Consider the following 20429-nt stretch of genomic DNA (forward strand, 5'->3'; position numbering starts at 1 on the left):
TTGCGTGATCTAATGAAATGCACGAGTCACGTCTGTTTAATACAACTTTATTGATGAACATGGCAACATGTTAAGTCAGAACAGTTCACTGAATAAAACAAACCAATAAATTGAATATACACAGCACATGAAACCTCTTTACCTCTAAGGCATGCTCCTTGTTTAGTCTTCTACACCCACTCCAACTCTGTGTTGAAACACTGAGCATCTGACACGTACAGAGTGAAAAGCCTCAAATAAACACAACATGTGACCTTTTAAACTACAGAGAAAAGTTGTTCATACCCCAAATATTACTCCCAGTAGAAACAGTGCATATGTTATAGAAAATGTATTAAGTTCCTGTCCTCGTCCAACTTTCTACCCCACACCCGTTCACTTAATGTTACTAATGCAAGCATTCAAGCAGTTAACCATCAGACAGCTCTAAATACACTATGGCATGGTTTAAAGAGAGAAATCAATCCGAGAAACATGAATCTGACCAACACTTTTGCAATCACAGAATTTTAAATTTCAATGCGTTGCTGGGTTTTGTTTTTTTGTTTTTTTTTTACCTTATCACCGGAGCTCTGACTCAAAGGATTCCTCCTTTTTGTGGGGGGGAGCAAACTACGACAGGGCCTGACTCTACGACCTAAGCCTGCAGCGTCCTCCAACACTGTGAGCGAGAAGTGAAGGCAGCAGCGTTTCAATAAGAGATTTTGCACTGCACTTTGAGGGCAGATTCACACCACGACAGGAGAAATAGGATATTAAAAAAATAAAAATGAATCATGTGTTTCACCGTTCAGGTGAAAACCTAACAGCTCAGGACATGGCTAACGTCTGGCAACAGGTTTGCATGGCATGCAGTTTGTTACACCAGGGTCAGAGTTGACTAAATCATTGTACAATCGCTATCAGACTTACCAGGAATGCAAACATAAGGCTATCATCATCATTTAAAGCACATACGATAAAGACATTTCCTCAGTTAATCTACACAACAGCTTTTTTTCTGATTTGTTGAAAAGTCAAACTTCATATGTAACAAGTCATACAAGTCACGTCATGCATTTCATTCATGAAGGCAGATCATCTTTCTTTTTAAAAGAAATAAGGACTGTTCAGACTTTCAAAAATATCTTTACGACTAAGCATGAATGCATTGAAGGCATGTTAACGACACAGGTAAGCATTTTCTTTGCATGTCATATTGGTCATGTCACTGAACAGAAACACTGGTTTCCTTAGGTTTCGCTTACCTGTGTTTTTGCGGCAGAACCTAAGGTGCAAGGTCAGGGACGACACTGCAAAGATCAGATATCGCACTGTTTGCCATCAGTGAACAATGCAGAGATTGTTTTGACTTTTTAAAATATAATCAACAGCCTTTCAACATCAGAGCTCATTCAGAATAAATGTCATCATCAAAACGGAGCTACTGAGAAACACTTCCGCTACTCGCATCATTCCACATGCTCATATAGGACATTGAAGAAATAAGAGCAGAAACCTAAGCATGCTACACTGGATAAATGCAGTGGGACTTGTCTAAGCAATATGTTGCAGTGAATGGCATTTCTTTTTAAAAACATGAGTCTCGACTAGACAATGGCACTTGGCAGGGTCAGAAATGAGAAACCACATGACATCCTTAAACAGTTCCTACCAGCAGTGAAAAAAACTGACATTCAAGCCTCAGAAATCCAACTGGCACTGAAAATGCTTCCTACACAGAAACTAGAACACGCTACGACTGTGAAGAGTCATGTTAAACTGTCACACAAGGCAAGTCTCAGAAACATATGGTTACGAGAATCAAGAATCTACAAGTCCTTAAGCCTCTCCTCAGAACATTTCATACTTACCCAAACACATGGGGGTGGGGGGAATGGAAATATTTGACAAGTACTACATCGCTTAAAGTTTATAAAGCATCAAAAAAGGCGTTTTTTTTTTCTCTCAAGAGTCAAATCAGTTTTGTACTTACAGGAGAGGAGGGCTCAACTGATGGATGAGGACTGCTTAGCCACCCCGACCCTACAACATCATCTACGTTCTTATACTGGATAAAGACTAACAGAATGGGCACAGCAGAAATACGTTTCTTTTTTTTTTGCAATGTTTTTATATTAAAAAAACATTCTTTAAAAAACAAATTTATACATGTGAGTTAGTTCACAACTGGAGAAATGGGCAAGACAAACGTTTCAATGCATTTTCGATACAATTTTACCTGACTGTCCTGGAAAAAGAACAGCACAAGAATATATATATATGTATATATGTTTATAAGAACACTAAAAAATATGCAGCATTTTCTTGCAACCACGTTTTCTGAGGAACATGTTAAGAAAAACACTTGCTTACCGCTTTTCTAAACTCGCCTGTGGAGGAGGAAGTGTCTATCAAGGCAAAATACAGAGCATACTACCTCAACAATGTCAAACCAGGCAAAGATTTTAAAAAACAACAAGAGTGCCACAGCAACGCAGGTAATGCATGAGTTCACGATACACAGATACCAGTCAACTTTCTAATGACAAACAGGAAGTGTAAAATTAAAATAGTCTATCAACAAGAGGACGTTTGTTGGTCTGAACCACTCGGGATCATTGCACGCACATAATGTATCTAAGAGCCTTATAGACAGTTGGAGAGAGACAGGACAGCACAACTGGAGTCGACCATTTTGAACAATGAAACCCACACTTGGCCTGCGTTTAAACTTCAACCCCCCCACCCCCGCTCAGGTAAAACAACATACAGAAATTGATGTCAACCCACCCTTCTGGTTTTTAAACCACCCCAACTTACCAACACAGGAGGTTTCAGTTTGTTTTATTGCAAAAACACAACAGGCAATAGCATTTTTAAAACTGAGATGATTTACAAGGTAATGTCAACAGTTCAATAAACAGGATTTCTAACCACATTTAATGTAGATACAGGACTGGAATGACCATATGTATAATTAACTCACTAAAAACAAAGCATTTACAAGAAAAAATAAACAAAAACAAAAGAAAGAGGACATGTTCGCCAGGAAATCTGCCATTTGTGAGAAAGACTTTGAAACCAAGGAAATTTAAGATCTTCATCAAGGCGTCTGCATCCAAACATTTAACAAAGGATTTTGTTTCGACAATGTAGCATTTACTTTATGTCCACTTCACATTACTGGCCCTGTGCAGAAGAAATACATAGAAGATACATTGCATGTTAACAGCAGAAACAGTGGACTCAGCTTCCCAAAAATAAATAGTTATAACCTAGGAAGGAAATGGTTGGTTAAGTTTGTGCAAGTGCTGCAGCCACCGGATCCCTGTAAAGACCTGAGGGAGGAAGGGGTTACGGCACCAAACTATTCAGTATACATGAATGTGGAGGGCAGATTCTTATCGGGGGTGTACCTGAGGGGCTTGTGGTGCTGCACCCATCGCCTGAGGGCTGGTTGTACCATAGTACGCAGCCTGCTGCCGGTAGTACTCCGCCCAGGCAGCGCTGTAGTCAGGCTGGCCTCCAGGCTGGGAGGCTGCCGCTGCTGCAGTGGCCTGAGGGGCCGCTTGACCTGGAGGGTCCAAGAAGAGAAACCACGTGTGAATGAAGTTTTTTTTTTTTTTTTACTTCTGTCCCATTACATGCATGTATGCAGCATCTGTTCTAAGATCTCAAGAGCAGAGCAGTTGAACCAGATTTAGAGGCTGATTGATGCTTCTGCGACGAAGCTAGTTGATTAGAAAAATCTAGTATTCTACCAGTTTATCAATATTATGTAATTTTTCAACTGGTTCCAGCTTCACAATTGTGAGAATACTTTCTTTGTCACATTCCAAGAGGAGATGAACATGTAAGAAGGGGAACGAACCCAACACCGACATCTCTCGCTGGTGAGTCAGATACCTTCATGCTTTTTCTAGGGTGGCTGGGAGAGCAGCAACTCCACTACAGAGAGCTGCTGGAGGAACGCAGCCACCCTTTAACATCAACAGCCCCAGGCAGAGGTCAGGATAATTATGGGGTCAGCTGATTATTAGGTACTGATGGGACATTTTTAAACCATTGAATTCTATGGTCAATAGCAGAACTGACACAGGGACGAACATCACTGTTCCTGACTAAGCAGCAAAAAATGGACATATGGATCGATATCTGATTATGGTCTGGGTAGTGGCCATTTTCTTGGCGTAGAAATTCAGCCACCGGAAAAGGACAACACTAAATGAATTAGGTGTGATCGTGACCTACAGTCCAACTTCCCTAACAGGAATATTCACCTTGTTTCTTGTAATATTCCTCCCAGGCTTTCGTGTAGTCCTGAGGTTGTTGGCTCTGTTGACCTGCAAAGACAAGTGAGGAATGAGACAAAGTATCCAAGTGTTATTATAAAAGAAAAAGAAACCTACAAATCAAACATTTTAATCTACACACATTCAGTAGCAGTAACACATTCATGCAACATTAGAATAGTTTGCCATCAGTGTGGATAAAGCCCTAGGATGGTCTAGAATATAAGCTACTCTAAGCTCATAAGGTGGTTCTGTGTCGACAGCTCAGTCCTGTAGATAGACAAAGTGTTGCAGTCTAAACAGCACAGGCGACAAATGTCAAACCAGGTGGAGGCACACTGAAAACGCTCCACAGCAGGCCAGCGATACCGAAAAATACCCAGACCTGAAAAAGAAGCTGACGGAATGCCCTGTGACTGTTTAGACTGTCTTGTGTCAGTAGGTGTACACTGAAACTACGATCATATACCAGTTTTCTTGTAATATTCCTCCCAGGCCTTGGAGTAATCTGCCTGTCCACTCTGACCTGCAGCCTGTGGGTCACCTGTTAAAAAAAACGGTACTTGTAATTCAGTCAATCACTCGCAGTGGTTTGTCCTCCACCTGCCTGGGTCGGGCTGTCAGAGGAAAACTTTTCCTGTCCCTGGGGTAATATAAAAAAAGTTTTATATATAAAAAAAAATTGTGCTTTAAAGGTGAAACCAAACCAACTGTCTCCTGTTAGAGGCACGAGGAAGACAAGAGGACACTAATGAAATAAAGCTAATAAACTACACTGATCTACGCTTAACAGTTTCTGCTTCCTCTAGAAGCACTGATGCTTGGCAAACAGTGGACAAAAATGTGTTACCTTGGCCGTTGGTTTGAGTCGTGCCGGGAGCGCCACTTGTTGGGGTCATGGGAGCTTGTGGCTGTTGGCCGCACTGAGCGTAGTAGGCTGCCCACGCTGCTGCATTAGCATCAGCTGCTGCTTTATCTGGTTACAACACATAGGACCAAACATTGAGTTCTAACTGTCCTTTATATAATCTATCACCAGGGTCTCTGCTTTCTTCTTTGGGAAAAGGGAATTTCTTGCTTTTAAGCCTTTATATAAACTTCACAAGCTGAGGATGGGAAACTAAAAACGGACTAAGGGAAAAGTTTTCTGCTTTAACTGACAGTCATGAAGGACCTTTCGATTTCCCTCAACAATCAACTACAAACAGGTACTCACTTGGATCAGGTTGTCCCTGCTGCCAGTGTGGGTAGCCATTGCCCCATCCCTGAGGCTGGTAAGGTGCAGGAGGACCACTGATGAAAAGAAATAATTATACATTTTGCACATCCTTCATCCCCCCGCCTCAACGTTATCATCTCAGAACTTTGAATAGGATGAAAATCATTCACAGGGGTTAACTGTACTTACTGTGGCCCTGGAGGTCCCTGGTTATATGGTCCAGGGTTGTACGGACCCATGGGAGCCCCGGGAGGTCCAGGTGGTCCAGGAAGACCATGCGGGCCTGGGCCTCCATGTGGACCAGGGGGACCATGTGGGCCGCCCATTGGTGTGACTGGTCCCTGAAAACACAAAGTCATCTAGTAAGTAACACTTACAAATGGCACTCAAAGAGGTTTTTTTTACAAAAACATCCAGTATCACACCCCAATTTTCTCCTCCACAAGCTGCCTGGCATAGTCAATCTGCTGAGGGGAGCCTCTGACTGTGAACATTTTGATGTTGGGATCAGCGTTGGGTGGAGGATTCCTCTGTAGCTCAATCCTGGCTCCAGACTGTTGGCTGATGCCCTTGATTGTCTCACCACCTGGAAGAGATTGGATATAACATTAATTACAAAAAAAGTATTTGCCTGACTTTGTTTCCAAGAAGTTATTAAAAGATTTTAGTTATTACACTTAATCCCCAGATCCTGTAGGCTATAGTTTCAGTGCTACAACAAACCCCCCCCCTTTCGAGGCACCACGTACCCTTTCCAATGATGAGGCCGGTCTTCATAGTAGGGACGGTGAAGGTAAACTCCTGTAGGCCACCAGGGGGCCCCATGTTCCAGTTGCCCTGCCCACGGCCTCGCCCTCTGCCACCACCATGTCCTGGGGGTCCTCCAGCCTGAACACTCCTCAGCAGGTCAGATATGATCTCAGCTGCGTGTTGAGCCTGGTCAGGAGGACCCATGATCTGTGCTATTCTGTCTGGTGTGCTGCCGTCATCTGAGGTGGAAAACATATTGATTAGAGCCCATCAAGATTACATTCTCAAATTATGAAGTTGGGGAAACTTAAAAAAAACACCAATGATTGACATTGGGGTCTAATGTCTCTGCATTTGTTCAGGTCTCAGAACTTAGGGTTGGGTTATACATCAGCTGCTCAGCGTGGTGCATGAGTTTTCATCATTGACCAATTTAACTACATGTAATGAACCTTTTTTTTTTTTCAGTTGTTGGTTCTCAGATCTTTTTGAGACACTCACCTGGTTTAAATTGAATCCTGACGCCCGTGTCATTCTGTATCTTCTTGATCATCTCTCCATTTCTGCCAATAACGATACCCACTGCAAACCGGGGGACAGGGACCTATATGGTGATGGGACACAAAACCAAAACATAAGATGGTGTGGAAAACCCAAGGTTAGAAAATAAATAATGTATTAAAAACACTTACATCCAAGCTATCGCCTCCTCCTCCGCCGCCACCACCACCGCCGCCGCCTCCACCAATTCTTGAACCATACTCGCCCCTCTGCTCCCTGAAGCCCTGGTCTCTGATCAGCTCCATGACCATCTCTTTGGCTTGCTGAAGAGAAACAGAATCATAACATTACACGGCCACTCTTTGTCTTTGCCCTGGAGTAGGTGATTGAGATGAATGTCTAAATAGTTGTGTGTTCAGGTCTCAGAACTTAGGGTTGGGTTATACATCAGCTTCTCAGCGTGGTGCATGAGTTCTCATCATTGACCATCCACAGTTTAACAGCAGTGAAATTAGCTTTCTCTGTTGTTGTTTCCCTGATCTTTGTGACAAAGCTTACGTACTAATCTGGTAGAAAAAATAAGGCATCTCATCTGAATAATGCAGAGGATTTGTTGACATTGTGAACAAAACCTCCCGCTTCACTGTGCATGAGTGAAAGACAAACTGCTGGTAAAGTCTGTAGGTACATCTCAAGATTTTACCTGCAGGTTATGTCTGAAAACTGCTACAGAGACAATGAATTACGGCAAGGGTCTGCCCACTAGTATTGTGATGAGTGTGTTATTTTATTAAGCGCTGTGAATGCAATGGTCTCGTGGACAATGACCTACCTGAACTTTAAAGGGCTCTCCTGAAATGCGAAGTGGCTTGTCTGCACCGGTGTTTTGGGGTCCATCTTGGATCATGACCATCTTCACTCCGGCTCTTTCCTTCAGATCAAGAGAAACAAAATATATTCAGTAACTGTCTCCAATCGACACATTTTCACTTGTGATCACAGGCCGAACCCTCACCTGAAGGCTTTTGATGGTTTCTCCACCCTTTCCAATGACAAGTCCGGCTTTAGAGGCAGGGACCATGATCTCCTGAACAGTCATTCCCGGACCATCATTGGGGTGGAACGCTGGAGCTGGACGTCCCTTCTCAACAATCTCTGATAGTAGTCTCTTTGCACCCCTGATGGGAGGAAAATAACCATCATGCACTTTCTAGAACTGTTGTAAAGGAACCAACTGAGCCTTTGATAACAATTTTACGCCAAGATTTGCTCCACAAGGGCTGGATACTCACTGGATTGCTTCTGGTGGTCCTGTTAACGTCACCGACCTGTCTGGCATTCCACCGCTGTCTATTACACAGAAGGAGGAGCTGTTTATACAAGCCGTTCATAAACTATTGCATTTGATATCCTAGTATTAGCAACAATACCAAACCTACCAGGGGCAATTTGTATTTTACATCCAGATTCCTGCTGCAGACGTGATATTTGTTCGCCCCCTCTTCCAATAACTAGAAAGGGGGAGGAGTGTTACAACACAATCCAAGTGATAATAAAATTATGTTTTTATTGTTAACCATTTAAATTACAAACTTACTGAAGCCGACCATTCCATCTGGAACCTTGAACTCTTCTGATAATGACCTAACAATGAAAAGTGTTAAGATTAGAAATGAACATTAAAATATTATTTTTCACAAGTGTGGGTGGTAAACAATTCAATTCAACCTGTGTTACTTACCTTGGGGCACCACCCATTCCTCCCATTCCTGAAAAGGCTGCAAAAAATACAATACAATACTTTAGCAGTAAAAATGAACCATTAAGGGTGTAAGGCATCCACCAAATGTCCAATTAATGACAATTATCAAGAATTACAGTCATGTGATGAGCCGTTACTACCACCGAGTCATCATTGCTTCACTTACCATCACTTGTAGCCACTTTCTTCGTCTCTGGTTGGTCTGTGACAACACGACACAATAACCAGAATAAGTATCTGTTATTAAACCCTCTATCACACTACTATCAGGGTTTGAAAAAGGCCACCAGTTTCTTCGGTATACTTAGTTTAAGTTGTACAGGCCGACACAACAGCCAATTACCTCTTGACAGTGACAGACCACCAGTTCAATTATGGATAATTAAATGTTTACAGTTTCTATAATTATATGAAAAATCTCCCACACAATGTTTTACATCATTGCTTCTGCATAGAGCACAAAGACTCTCTCATTCCTTCTTACCGTGCTGAAGTGGAAAATAAAATAAGACACTATAGTGGCAGAGTTTCTTAATATCTGACTAGAGGTGTGTGTTCAGGTCTCAGAACTTAGGGTTGGGTTTTACATCAGCTTCTCAGCGTGGTGCATGAGTTCTCATCATTGACCATCCACATTTAACTACTTTGAAATAACCCCTGTCTTGGGTCATGGTTGTTTCCCTGATCTTTTTGACAAGGCTTACTTACTAACCTGGTATAATTTAACCTTGACGTCTGTGTAATTGTTTTGCCCCAATATTTCAGGACATTACCAGATTCCATTCATTACAGACAACATTCTCGTTGAATGGAGCGTAACTAGGTGTAACTAGGGCCTTTAAAGAAGTGCTGTATAATGGCTGCTTGCATAATGCATTTTGAGTAGAACAAGAACGAATTAGCGTTTGAATAGGCCAGTGTAGCCTGCAGGAGTTTCTGTAGACACGTGTACCATGTTCTGCTAAGGAAACGAGGTAAGAGAATGTCTTCTTTCTGTAATCTAACATCTTTATAGCAGAAAATAATTAAATGTGGCATAGATCAGCTAGAAGTGAATAAATGTTTCCTTGTATGGCTCATAGACGTGGCAGTGGCTACATGTGCTTTCTTGCCAATACCTGATGTGTAGTGAAAAATGGTTTGGCCAAAATAATGAAATGTATATTTAAAAATGGCCAGTAGTTACCCCCCCACCACCACAGTGCCTTGACCCAAGAAACCATTAGAAAACCCTGCATTACCAGTTCCATCGTGTACCCAAAACTTGGAAGTGATACACCACAGTGTTTGTATGTTCACATTCTCTTGACGTGAAAGCAGTAATAACAACCATATCTAGATTTTTACAGTCAAATTACACATCGATTGGAAGAAGCTGTAAAAACCTCTTGAACACAACCACATGCTATAATCAACACACTGCATCACATCGACCACATGAGAACAAGCTGCTTCAACGTGGTTAGTAGCGATGTTAGCCTCATGGTTTAAAAAGCACATTGATAATTACACAGTATGATCTATGAGAGTATAATTTAGTAGCTGCTTTTAAAAAAAACACACACGGGCAGGCACTATCATCTATTAAGACTTGCATTGAATCGATTTGAGCCACTGACCGATATTCAGGTTAGGCATGGGAAAATACCCACCAGCGTCCTCCAGGGGCCTTTTCTGGCCTCCGTAGCCAAACTCATTTGATGGAGGAGCCGCGACGCCGTCGCCACCGATCTTCGCTGCGATCTGAAACAGAGAACGACAGAAAGAAGAACACGTTAGTTCTTCCGTCTTCTCTTTGTCTTGCAGGGTGAAGCAACACGATGCGTGCGGCCTCCATTCCCCCCACGAAGCCTCCACTCACAAAGGGAAACTTTAACTTTTTGCCAGCGAGCTCATGTTGTTATTAATGAAAGCGCAGAGATATAATCCCGCCGTTAACTTTGCTCATCTAACTCAGCCAGAGTTCAACGGAAACAGCTCTCCCCGTTTGGCCAATGTGGCGTAACGTGAGTCGTCGGTTTAGCTTAGCCTAGCCTTGCCTGACCCCGTGCGCGACAACAGGAAAAACACGACAAACTTGACATTTATCACAAACTTCGATATGATTTAAGTACGAAAAGATCTTACGGGTCTTCCTACCTGTCGTGCTCGCTGCAGAGCGTCTTTAAAAGCGTCGTTCATCCCGCCACCGGAGTTGGAGGACGGCGGAGCCACGTTGCTGTAGTCAGCCATGTCTTCTTCTGCTGCTCGGCGCGACAAGATGGCGGCTTTCATTCCCGGGATGCGGACGGGATCACTCGTGGTCGCGTGTCAAGTCTCGCGATACCATTTTTGTTAACGCCTACGGTTCAAATTACATTTAACAGAATTTTTATTTTTATTATTGATCGAGTGATCGTCTTTATTTATCAATGAATCATACTAATACAAACAAAAGACAGACAGATAGTCAATAAAAAATACAACAAAGAGCTGGATTAAAAACTCTGAAGTTTCCCTTTTTGTGTTTTTACATATTTGTCTGAAACTTGTGTTTCAAAAACACATCTTCAACATACATTGATGATTTAGTCCAGATTCATCAAAGTACAGCAGCAAGCATTTTTCTGTTTCATTTTATTACTAAGTTTATTACTAACTTGCATTATAAAAACCTAATAACTTTGATAACAACTACAGATGTATGTACTCATATTTGGATTTTTCTGTTGTTGTTCTTGTCGTGCTTTGTTTAGCATCACATTCAGTATTCAGACATGTTACAACAACAAATGTTTCTTATTTAGAAATACACTTCCTTCAGATTTTGCTTCCCTACCATGAATTTGTTTTTGGCTCGTTACAGAGATAATTAGCCAGAACATACCCACCCCAATTTGTCAAAATGATTTTTAAATATAAGAAGTTTAAATACACCAATATACACAGACCTGTAAGATGCACAGTCAAAGTCAAAACAAAGAAACAAACTCAGGTTGATGATAAAGGAAACAAGCTGTCTGACCCCTGTTATGATATAAAATGTTATTTTTATTATACAGCTCAAACTTTCACACCTCATTTACACAGTTCAGTCTGAAATGGACTGTAATTTATTATATAACACTCACATTGCAAATTTCAAGTCAAGTTTGCATCCGCACTCTGTAGTTTAGTGTTTTCAGATACTTCATCACGTCTCAGGATCCTAATCAAAGGAAAAACTGTTAACATGACTTAAAAAGCTGCAGAGGCATTAAAGGCTGTATCACATTATAATTCATGTCTCGGAGATTTAGTCTTTCACAGTTTTTTCAGAATCCAGTTATTTTTCACTCACTTCCCATTAACACCATTAACAACAGTCCACATTTTTTTGTATCGTCCTCATGTTCCCGAAAACGTCCCTGAAACATGTTGTTTAAAATCAAAATCACAGCATGCAAAGAAAACAACATTTCTGCCAAACCTCAGGACTCCATGGAAGAAAACACGTTTTCAAATTTTCTAGTTAAAGTGTAGTTTATCAAGGCACATGGAACCGCCCTGACAAAGCTGGCTCCCATGCCGTTGTAATATCCTCTGAGTCCACGTCTTTCATATATATCAATAAGTCCTTGTAAAATGCCTGAAGCTGGACGTGAATCAGAGCGGAAAGCTGCAAAACAAACAAATGATGATGAGGAAAACATGTTGTCAGATTGATTAGAAAAAGCTCAACCATGTTAATCTAAACATAAATGTTACCCTGAGCCTGCTGCTGAGTGCGGATCACTGCCAGTGGGTAACTGGTCATTTGTCCGGAGGCAAAGGCCACGAAACTGAAGAAAAACAGTTTGGAGTCACTGTTGTAGGCTGGATCACTCTTTGCCCAGTTCATAATGGACTGCAACACAAAGAAAACAATTACAGCAGGTTTGTCAAATGAAAACAGGTTTTAATCTTTGAGTTTTTGTTCTGTCTCACCTGATGAACTGCACACTCCACACCCGCGTAGGGGATCATGCACAGGATGCTGGGTTTGAATCCTCTGTAAAACGAGGACATACGCTCATTTCTGTAAATGGAGCGGGCACAGGCCACCATGCCATGGTAATTTCCAATTTGCTGCAGGTTGAGTCTCACCTTCAACACCTGGAGGGCAGATAGAAGGAGAGAGGTTATTCAACTGAACCTCCACTGACACAATAAACCCAGTGTTTGAAACCAAAGCCTCATTAATGTGACACACTGACATTTCACCTTGTAATAATATATATGTAAATAATGCTCAGCTGTTAAGGGACAGGACAGAAATGTTGAAGCACTCACACCTGCCACTGATCTCTGATACCTCTAAAGGGTAGAAGGCAGCATGAACAACGGCACCGGACACACAGCCCAACCCGAAGCGCTGCTGCACCGTCAGAGTCTCGTGGGTTTGGTTTTGGGTGTACAACTTCATCTGGACAGAGCAGAGAAGCTCTGAGCATGCACAGAAACAAGAGAATGGTTCCTCAATAATTCATACTCGAGAATCTGCCTGCCTGCTACCGTAAGCCTGACCTGGGCGTAGATAAGACACTGTAGGGTCGACTGCGGCGTTCCTTTGAGCACGTTGACAGCGTTGCCCTGCCACATCGACCGCAGACCACCTGCTCTCATCTCCTGGAAGCCTTGGGAGAAGGCCCTGGATCCATGCACCTGTAGAGTGCACAGGAAACAGTCAAGCAGTAAATGTGCAGTGAGAAGCAGAGATATATTGAAGAGCAGTGGATGTAAAACAATCATCCGAGCTCCAATGACTAGTTTTATGAGCCTCAAACTGCATCTTGTGCTCTTTTGTCATCGAATACAAAACATTATAGGTTTGGTTGAAGGGGCTGAAGGTTAGTAAGTGGACCTCTGAACGAATGAAGGCATAAGTACATATAAGTACAATAAATGTTACTGCACTTTGAAATCTAAAAACCTTACTGAAACGTGTTTGAGCTTCATGCTGTGTGAGAAGTTCTGCAGCTCTAGTTGTCGCTTAAGTGATGTTTAAAACAAAAGTCAGAACAGAATCAGCACCATGCACCTGTCCACAGAGCTGACCTGAAGTCGGGTCTTAAGGCGGTCGATGGGCGCCGTCACAGTCCTGGACACAGCATCAGCCAGACCTGCGGACAGAACAAACGTCCTCCAAGCACCAAAACCAGACGCCTCCTCAGGGAATTCAAGAGGCATCGCACGACTCTCCCCGACGTCAAAAACCTGCAGACGCACAAATGACGAATCACATTTACCCTCGTTTGTGGTTTTTTGTTTTTTTTAATCATTATGACAGACGCCTGAGCAGCTCTTCTTACCAGCTGGTGTTTCCATGAGGTCACCAGCTCCCCAATGTTGTCCACAGGGTTGAGGATGACGTAGTGCAGGAACTCGCCCCAGTCCACTGTCATGGAACTGTCCTTATCCATCCTGCCATAAACAAACAAACACACACACACACACACACAGCAAATATTCACTGTGCTACTGACTATGTTTCATCACAAAGTAAATCATCTTCATTTGATAATAGTGTGCAGAGGTCTCTATAGTAAAGGTTGCCAGTACTGTCATTATTAATGAGTGATTGTTACCCAGCAGTAATAAGGAATTATAAATGACACAGAAATTAAAGGCAGGTGTTCCATCTTATCTTCCTACTTTCTTTAATAATGAAGTCTGCAGTTACAAAATAAAGGTTAGGACTGAATCCATACATAGATCTGGCAACCCAAACTTAATCAATTAATAAAATAATAAATGATCGATTACCCACAATGTGAGGGTTCCTTATGTTAAAGTGACACCAGTGAAATGTAAAATGTGCATCACATCAGTGTCGGGAACTCGTCTAATGAGATTATTGTTCTAAAGCATTTGTCCACATGTTAGAAATGAGTCCATGAGGTATGGTTGGCAGAAAAATCTTACATTTGTATTATTTTTTTTGCATTCGGCTTTGAAATGACCACTCCTAACTCCTTAAACAAACATATGACGTCGTCCTGGTCAATCCCCCCTGATCAGAGAAGAAATGCACACAATTACAAACAGACACTGGGACTGTATGTACTGTATGAACTTTACAACTGTATGATGGCACATCTCTGGGAAGTGCTTGCACACCACTGAGTGCAAAGGCCAGAGCCTGAAGCTATGTTTAGTGTGGACTGCAGTGTACTATAAACACTTCCTGCGTTAGTGTGGCTTTCTTTCTTGTTTGACCTTGGCAACAGCGAATAATTTAACATTTATAGCAATTAATAAAGACGATGCTCAGCTAGGACAATACATCTTCTACACCAGCTGCAGAGCACATTATATTCTAAACAGCAGAACACAACTGTTGGTGGAATTATTCAAAAACAAACTAATACATATTTGTATTTACTGTGTTTTAAACAAACCCTGTGTTACTTAACAACAATACATTTTTAATGTTTCCTTGAGCAACATGAATATTTTTCTAAGAGGCAAATATAATTACTCACCACACTTGTTCTTGTCAAGGTCATGAAAATAAATTTTCCATTTCTTCTCTCTGTCCATCATGTATCTGAGGAACTCCTTATAATCCAGGAGGCCATCTTTGTCCTTGTCATAAGAATCAATGATATTCTAGGAGGGAAAATGAATGAATGAATAGAATAACCCTGACTCACATAGATACAGTAGGAAAATAAGATCGTGAACATATTACCTTGGCCTTGGCATCTGCTGAGATGATCCCATACTTGCTCATTTCGTTGTGCAGCTCTGCCACTGTTATGAATCCATCTTTGTTTTGGTCCAGTTTGACAAATAACCCACGGAACTGATCCATGGTTGTTTAAGAAAATGGTTGTTTTTAATATTCGGAGTGTAAAAAATGTCAAAAGCAGAATGCAGCGTGTTGTCCTCTGCAGGAGCGAGATGAAGCATTGATAATCAGCAGAGGTTATTAACCTGCAGCTCTGCACGGACGCTGACTCATTGGCAGCAACCAGACACGATGCAGCGCTATGAGCTCTGATCATTGGCTCCAAGAGAAAAAACACACTTTCCCTGTGAGGCAGCAGGTGGCGCTGTGGCTGCAGGAGAAGCGACCACAGCCCCATCAGCACAATGTGGCCACTGAGCTATTTGTGGACCTGGTGACAGAGTCTCCACAGACACACAGAGGGTTGGAATAAAGACAATTAATACAATAAATGTATGTAAGTATTCAACTGAGAGAAAAAACATTCACTGTTTAGGTTTTGATGTTTTGAGACAAGTGGCTCACACACACACTCACACACACACACACACACACACACACACACACACACACACACACAGAGAGAGAGAGAAAGAGAGAGAGAGAGAGAGAGAGCAATTTCAATGAAGTACAAAAGGTAGGGAAAGAAAATATTATTATTATTATTATCATCATCATTATTATTATTATTACTAGTAGTAATCGAAGTATTGCTTCTGTATTTATATTGTATCTACAGTCATCGGTATCAAGTTCTATATGTTGTTTCATCTTGAATGTATTGTTGTTTAACTCATAATTAACACATAATAACACATAATAACACATAACAACACATAATAACACATAACAACACATAATAACACATCCAAACTCTCGTGAAGCCTGCAACATGTTTATCATATCTTTATGATATATATATATATATATATATATATGTGTGTGTGTGTGTGTGTGTGTGTGTGTGTGAGTTGTCACCTCTCACCTGGATGATGTACAGAGGAGCCAGGTTTAGTCAGTGACACCCCCCCCCCCCTTCTAGAAACTGCCTCTGGATTCCAGAGCAAAGTGTCGAGTTGGACTGGGTCAGATAGAACAAGACCGGAAACAGCTTTTCAAAATAAGACCAGGCCTGTCATGTCAAGTTCATGAAAAGCATAAATAAAAACCCCTGTCATGTGACCCACTGACTCCAATCCAATGCTGAATTGTATTATTACCCGAGAAGTAAAGTAGTTACACGCTTTAGTATGTGACAAATCCATGACAGCAGTTATTAGATTAAATTCAAACATTTCTATTTCAACAGACAAACCAATAATTGCAATTTAAAAGTGAAAAAATCAGGAAATGATACCCTCGTTTTGTAAAATTGTTATTCAAATCTTATTCCAATCAATAAAACACAACTTTCCATGTGAATGACCTGCAGCTGCTTTATTCTCTCTCACCGGAAACACACAGACTTGTTATATTACGCTTGACTTTGGCTGCGAGGATGCAGGGTGGGAGCTGAGGTTATTTAAAGAGGCTCATCCAGTCATCCAGAGAGACATCACCGGGTCCTCAGCGTTGACTAACCCGCCTCTAGATGCTCCTCGTCCCGCAGCGTGCGTCTGTCTGCGGCCGCTCGTCGTGCGTCAGTCCGGACTGAGGCCGATCTGTCACATCACAGCCATCCGTCGACCAGACTCCCTCCACCGGCTTCTCTCTCAGGGACGACCCCGCTTATCGTTTTCATTTTTTTTCTGGGATACGTGAGAAATGGGTAAAGACTACTACAAAACACTGGGCATCTCCAAAGGAGCCACGGAGGAGGACATCAAGAAAGCCTACAGAAAACAGGCGCTGAAATGGCATCCGGACAAAAACAAGTCTGCAGCCGCCGAGGAGAAATTCAAGGAGATCGCTGAGGCTTATGAAGTCCTGAGTGATCCGAAGAAAAGGGAGATTTATGACCAGTATGGAGAGGAAGGTAATGTGCATGCTTTAGAATCACATCCTATACTTCCACCCCTGTGTGATGGTTGTTAATGCACCGTTATCAAAGCTGGAAGGTTGCATGTGAAGCTCAGCTGGATTTAATTCAAGCCAGCAGGCCCAGAAAACTGTTTTCCAACACATCACACACCTACAATCTTCTGCATTTATAAGAAGTATCCTCCTGTAATTCAATATCTGCAGTTGTGTTCAAAAGAAGAAACTATTTCCACATCTTCTTTTCCTCAAAACGAGGCTGCTTCAGTAGGAAAAATCAGTGTTATGAAGGTTTCTGCACAGTGTGTGGCACCTACACTGTAGTTTCTGAGCACGCAGGTTTCATTTCCAGTCCAGACGGTGATGGGTGGGAAGCATGTTTGAGGTGAGAAAGAGAAGAAAAGAGCACAGATCGTCACTAACAGGCTTGTATTCAGAACTAAAGGTGCCATATTATGATTTCACCAGGTAGCAGGAGGAAGTGTAGTAAGTGTATGTGGTAAAAAAGGTGTATTTTCTGAGTAAAGCATGCAGGTATGCAAGAAGAAGCCCAAACATGTGTCACAGATGGCCTCTTTGAAAAGCTGAGCCCACTGAAGCCAATACAAGATCCTTAACACTGGCAGGAGACAAACCCATTTGTTTTTGTAAAACAGGAGATTTTGAGACTTTGACACCCAAAGAGTTCCTGAATATCCTTTAAAGCAACTTAATACAGTATTAAAGTTATTTTATCAAACAGGATTGCAGTCTACCAATATGGATTCCGATGTGTCATCATCAAACAATGATGAGTCAACTGTAGGGCTGCTCAGAGATTCTTATGACCCATCAAAACACAATGAAAAAAGCCCAAAACACTTGTTTTGTCCAACTAAGGGTTGATGACACAAATATATATAAATATTCACCTCAAGTCAGGACAAATTCAAAGAACCATCTAATGTTTGATATAAATTATGAAATGGATTGACTGGAGGTCTGTTGATGATCTGTCCAATTAATGGACTAATCATTAAGGCTCTAATAAACTGGGTTTAAAGCATATTGGTCACTCGATGACTGATAAAGTCAGTCAGTCTGTTGTCAAAGTAGGCTTCACTTATGGCATTAAACTCCCCCACAGCATAAATGTCAGGATGACTGATGAATCATTTCCTTTTTCCACCAGGTCTTAAGGGAGGAAGTGGACCCACTGGTGATGGACCAGGCAACACCTTCACCTACACCTTCCACGGGGATCCTCACGCCACCTTCGCCACTTTCTTCGGTGGCTCAAACCCCTTCGAGATGTTCTTCGGGCGTAAGGCCAATGGGCGAGACGACGAGGACATGGAGGTGGATGGGAACGACCCCTTTGGCTCCTTCACCAGCTTCAACCTGAACGGCTTCCCCCGGGACGGCCACATCGGGCAGCAGCGCCGGAAGCAGGACCCGGCCATCGTCCACGAACTGAGGGTCTCCCTGGAGGAGGTCTTCCACGGCTGCACCAAGAGGATGAAAATCTCCCGCAAGAGGCTGAATCCAGACGGCAGGACCATGCGCAACGAGGACAAGATTCTCACCATCGAGATCAAGCGGGGCTGGAAGGAGGGGACCAAGATCACGTTCCCACGGGAGGGTGACGAGTCGCCGAACACCATTCCTGCCGACATTGTTTTTGTCATCAAGGACAAGCCACACCCTCACTTTAGGCGGGAAGGTTCCAACATTGTGTATCCTGTTCGCGTGAGCTTACGACAGGTGAGGCCCTTTGTATTTTGGCACCCACACTGACTGAGTGTAGTGATATTAATAGAGTCTGATCAGAACGAGCTCACATTTACAGGAGAGCTGCTTTAAAGCTCTGAACAGTCTGGTCACAACCCATAAACTGTAAGTAGTCTGCTGGAGAAGTTGTTTTTCCTTCACTCAGCCGCTCTCTATGAGCATAGTACGGAACTACACACACTTTGGATGTGTACTTATGTAATCTGGTTCATCAACATTGAGAAATAGGAGCTCTATTACAGGGAGGGTAGAGAGGCAGTGGCCGCCCACACACACACTCACACATGCTGCAAGATGTACTTATATGGATCCTCTTACTGTCCTCAACACAGTGAGATACATCTCACCGCTCATCTCTGAATATCTTGACTGCTGCAGAGTACAAACAGCAGCAGATCGGCCTTGCATCATGCTGACAAATCACACAGCTCTGACATATTGGCCAGTATTGGCTGGCTCGAGGTGTATTGTTTTGGTGTATTAGTCGACAGACAGAAGAAAATGCAGAAGAGCAACATGTTTCTATGTACGTTTGCATGTATAAACATATTTGACTTATTCTGTTTAACTTAACGGGGAATACGTAGTGTTTGTGACGTAATTATTTAAACTGATAAAGTGGAGGAAATCAACGAAAATCCAGAAAAGAAAAGGTAAAAAGTTTGATTCAAAGAAAGAAATGTTGAAGATATTTTCTAATGTAAACTAGTTTTAAAAAATCCTCTGGCTACACCATCCACCATTAGTGCTCTTAAGAATAATGCCCTAGCTAAGTTTTAAAACCTCTATTTTACCTCTGTTGTCCAAATGAAAGAGCTGCTTCATATAACTCAGTGGACCACAGCTCATTGCATTGAATATCATTTTGATTATTTTACATGTGAATTCATACATTGTGATGCAAACTGTCAGATATCGAGGATGACTTCATGTGGCTGTTTGCAGTGGATCATGTGCGGTTGGTTATTCTCTTGTTGATCCACCTGTTGCATCACTGTCTTTTCAGTCGCTGTGCGGATGCTCGGTTACCGTGTCAACAATAGACGGCAAGACGTGCAACATGAAGATCACAGACGTCGTCAAGCCCGGCTTGAGAAAGACTGTGGCTGGACAGGGCCTCCCCTTACCCAAAAACCCCGAGCAGAGAGGAGATCTGGTGGTGGAGTTTGACGTGAACTTTCCAGAAACGTTGCCCGGCAACGCCAAGGACGTCTTGAAGCGGCATTTACCTGCTTAGGACGAAGGACAGGGACAGAATGAGGGGAGACAACCGCATGACAGCACTCCCCTCGTTACCAAACAAACTCACAAGGACAGTTTGGACAGCTCACAGATGGACCTCCTACTAACTAATGAGCAGTTTCTATTTTTGAGCTGGTTGGTGTTTTTATAAATACCGTGCATGCTGCCGAGTCGATACAGGCGACAGACTGACCGTTAATATCT

At 42.3% G+C, this 20429-nt stretch overlaps 3 protein-coding genes across 20 annotated transcripts; 1 reads left to right on the plus strand and 2 right to left on the minus strand.

The window, feature by feature from the left end:
- Positions 1-31: 31 nt before the first annotated feature.
- Positions 32-10806, minus strand: fubp1 (far upstream element (FUSE) binding protein 1). Of its 17 annotated transcripts, none has more exons than XM_020107337.2 (20): positions 10646-10806; positions 10159-10249; positions 8673-8708; positions 8486-8522; positions 8342-8388; positions 8184-8255; positions 8037-8094; positions 7760-7922; positions 7577-7675; positions 6936-7067; positions 6745-6847; positions 6243-6482; positions 5919-6079; positions 5683-5834; positions 5491-5567; positions 5125-5250; positions 4744-4818; positions 4263-4325; positions 3399-3556; positions 32-3171 (listed from the first exon to the last, which is right to left on the minus strand). In XM_020107337.2, the coding sequence occupies exons 1-20, from the start codon at positions 10778-10780 to the stop codon at positions 3163-3165; spliced, it is 2034 nt and encodes a 677-aa protein (XP_019962896.1). In that variant the 5' UTR covers positions 10781-10806; the 3' UTR covers positions 32-3162. The 17 variants fall into 17 exon arrangements, with proteins under 17 accessions (XP_019962896.1, XP_019962880.1, XP_019962873.1 ...); XM_020107321.2 differs by having other exon boundaries at positions 10126-10249; XM_020107314.2 differs by having other exon boundaries at positions 10126-10249; positions 10634-10773.
- A 1014-nt stretch (positions 10807-11820) lies between these two features.
- Positions 11821-15583, minus strand: slc25a24l (solute carrier family 25 member 24, like). 2 transcript variants are annotated; one of them, XM_069510577.1, is made up of 11 exons: positions 15443-15583; positions 15198-15311; positions 14989-15115; positions 14429-14516; positions 13816-13927; positions 13562-13720; positions 13031-13168; positions 12819-12929; positions 12452-12619; positions 12233-12371; positions 11821-12143 (listed from the first exon to the last, which is right to left on the minus strand). In XM_069510577.1, the coding sequence occupies exons 2-11, from the start codon at positions 15237-15239 to the stop codon at positions 11956-11958; spliced, it is 1272 nt and encodes a 423-aa protein (XP_069366678.1). In that variant the 5' UTR covers positions 15240-15311; positions 15443-15583; the 3' UTR covers positions 11821-11955. The 2 variants fall into 2 exon arrangements, with proteins under 2 accessions (XP_069366678.1, XP_019956615.2); XM_020101056.2 differs by having other exon boundaries at positions 15198-15453.
- Positions 15584-16858: 1275 nt separating this feature from the next.
- dnajb4 (DnaJ heat shock protein family (Hsp40) member B4) lies at positions 16859-20369 on the plus strand. Its single transcript, XM_020107551.2, has 3 exons — positions 16859-17211; positions 18385-18956; positions 19990-20369. Exons 1-3 carry the CDS (start codon positions 17001-17003, stop codon positions 20218-20220), a joined length of 1014 nt encoding a protein of 337 aa, XP_019963110.1. The 5' UTR covers positions 16859-17000; the 3' UTR covers positions 20221-20369.
- The last annotated feature ends 60 nt before the right edge of the window (positions 20370-20429 follow it).

This window comes from Paralichthys olivaceus, chromosome 16, assembly GCF_024713975.1.
Source record: "Paralichthys olivaceus isolate ysfri-2021 chromosome 16, ASM2471397v2, whole genome shotgun sequence".
In the NCBI taxonomy this organism is placed as follows: domain Eukaryota; kingdom Metazoa; phylum Chordata; class Actinopteri; order Pleuronectiformes; family Paralichthyidae; genus Paralichthys; species Paralichthys olivaceus.

Bases quoted from the DNA above. Each gene is read 5' to 3' on its own strand.
- fubp1 (XM_069510565.1), bottom strand. From the start codon at position 10,780: ATGAAAGCCGCCATCTTGTCGCGCCGAGCAGCAGAAGAAGACATGGCT. The intron at 5,568-5,682 runs GTAAGTACAGTT...TCTTTTCATCAG, and splicing joins CAGGGACCTCCAGGGCCACA to TGGTCCTCCTGCACCTTACC. The intron at 4,326-4,743 runs GTATATGATCGT...TTGTCTTTGCAG, and splicing joins GGAATATTACAAGAAAACTG to GTCAACAGAGCCAACAACCT.
- dnajb4 (XM_020107551.2), top strand. From the start codon at position 17,001: ATGGGTAAAGACTACTACAAAACACTGGGCATCTCCAAAGGAGCCACG. The intron at 17,212-18,384 runs GTAATGTGCATG...TTTTTCCACCAG, and splicing joins TGACCAGTATGGAGAGGAAG to GTCTTAAGGGAGGAAGTGGA. The intron at 18,957-19,989 runs GTGAGGCCCTTT...CTGTCTTTTCAG, and splicing joins TTCGCGTGAGCTTACGACAG to TCGCTGTGCGGATGCTCGGT.
- slc25a24l (XM_020101056.2), bottom strand. From the start codon at position 15,320: ATGGATCAGTTCCGTGGGTTATTTGTCAAACTGGACCAAAACAAAGAT. The intron at 13,721-13,815 runs GTAAGAAGAGCT...GTGCGTCTGCAG, and splicing joins CCTCATGGAAACACCAGCTG to GTTTTTGACGTCGGGGAGAG. The intron at 12,372-12,451 runs GTGAGACAGAAC...TTTGTGTTGCAG, and splicing joins TGGAGTGTGCAGTTCATCAG to TCCATTATGAACTGGGCAAA.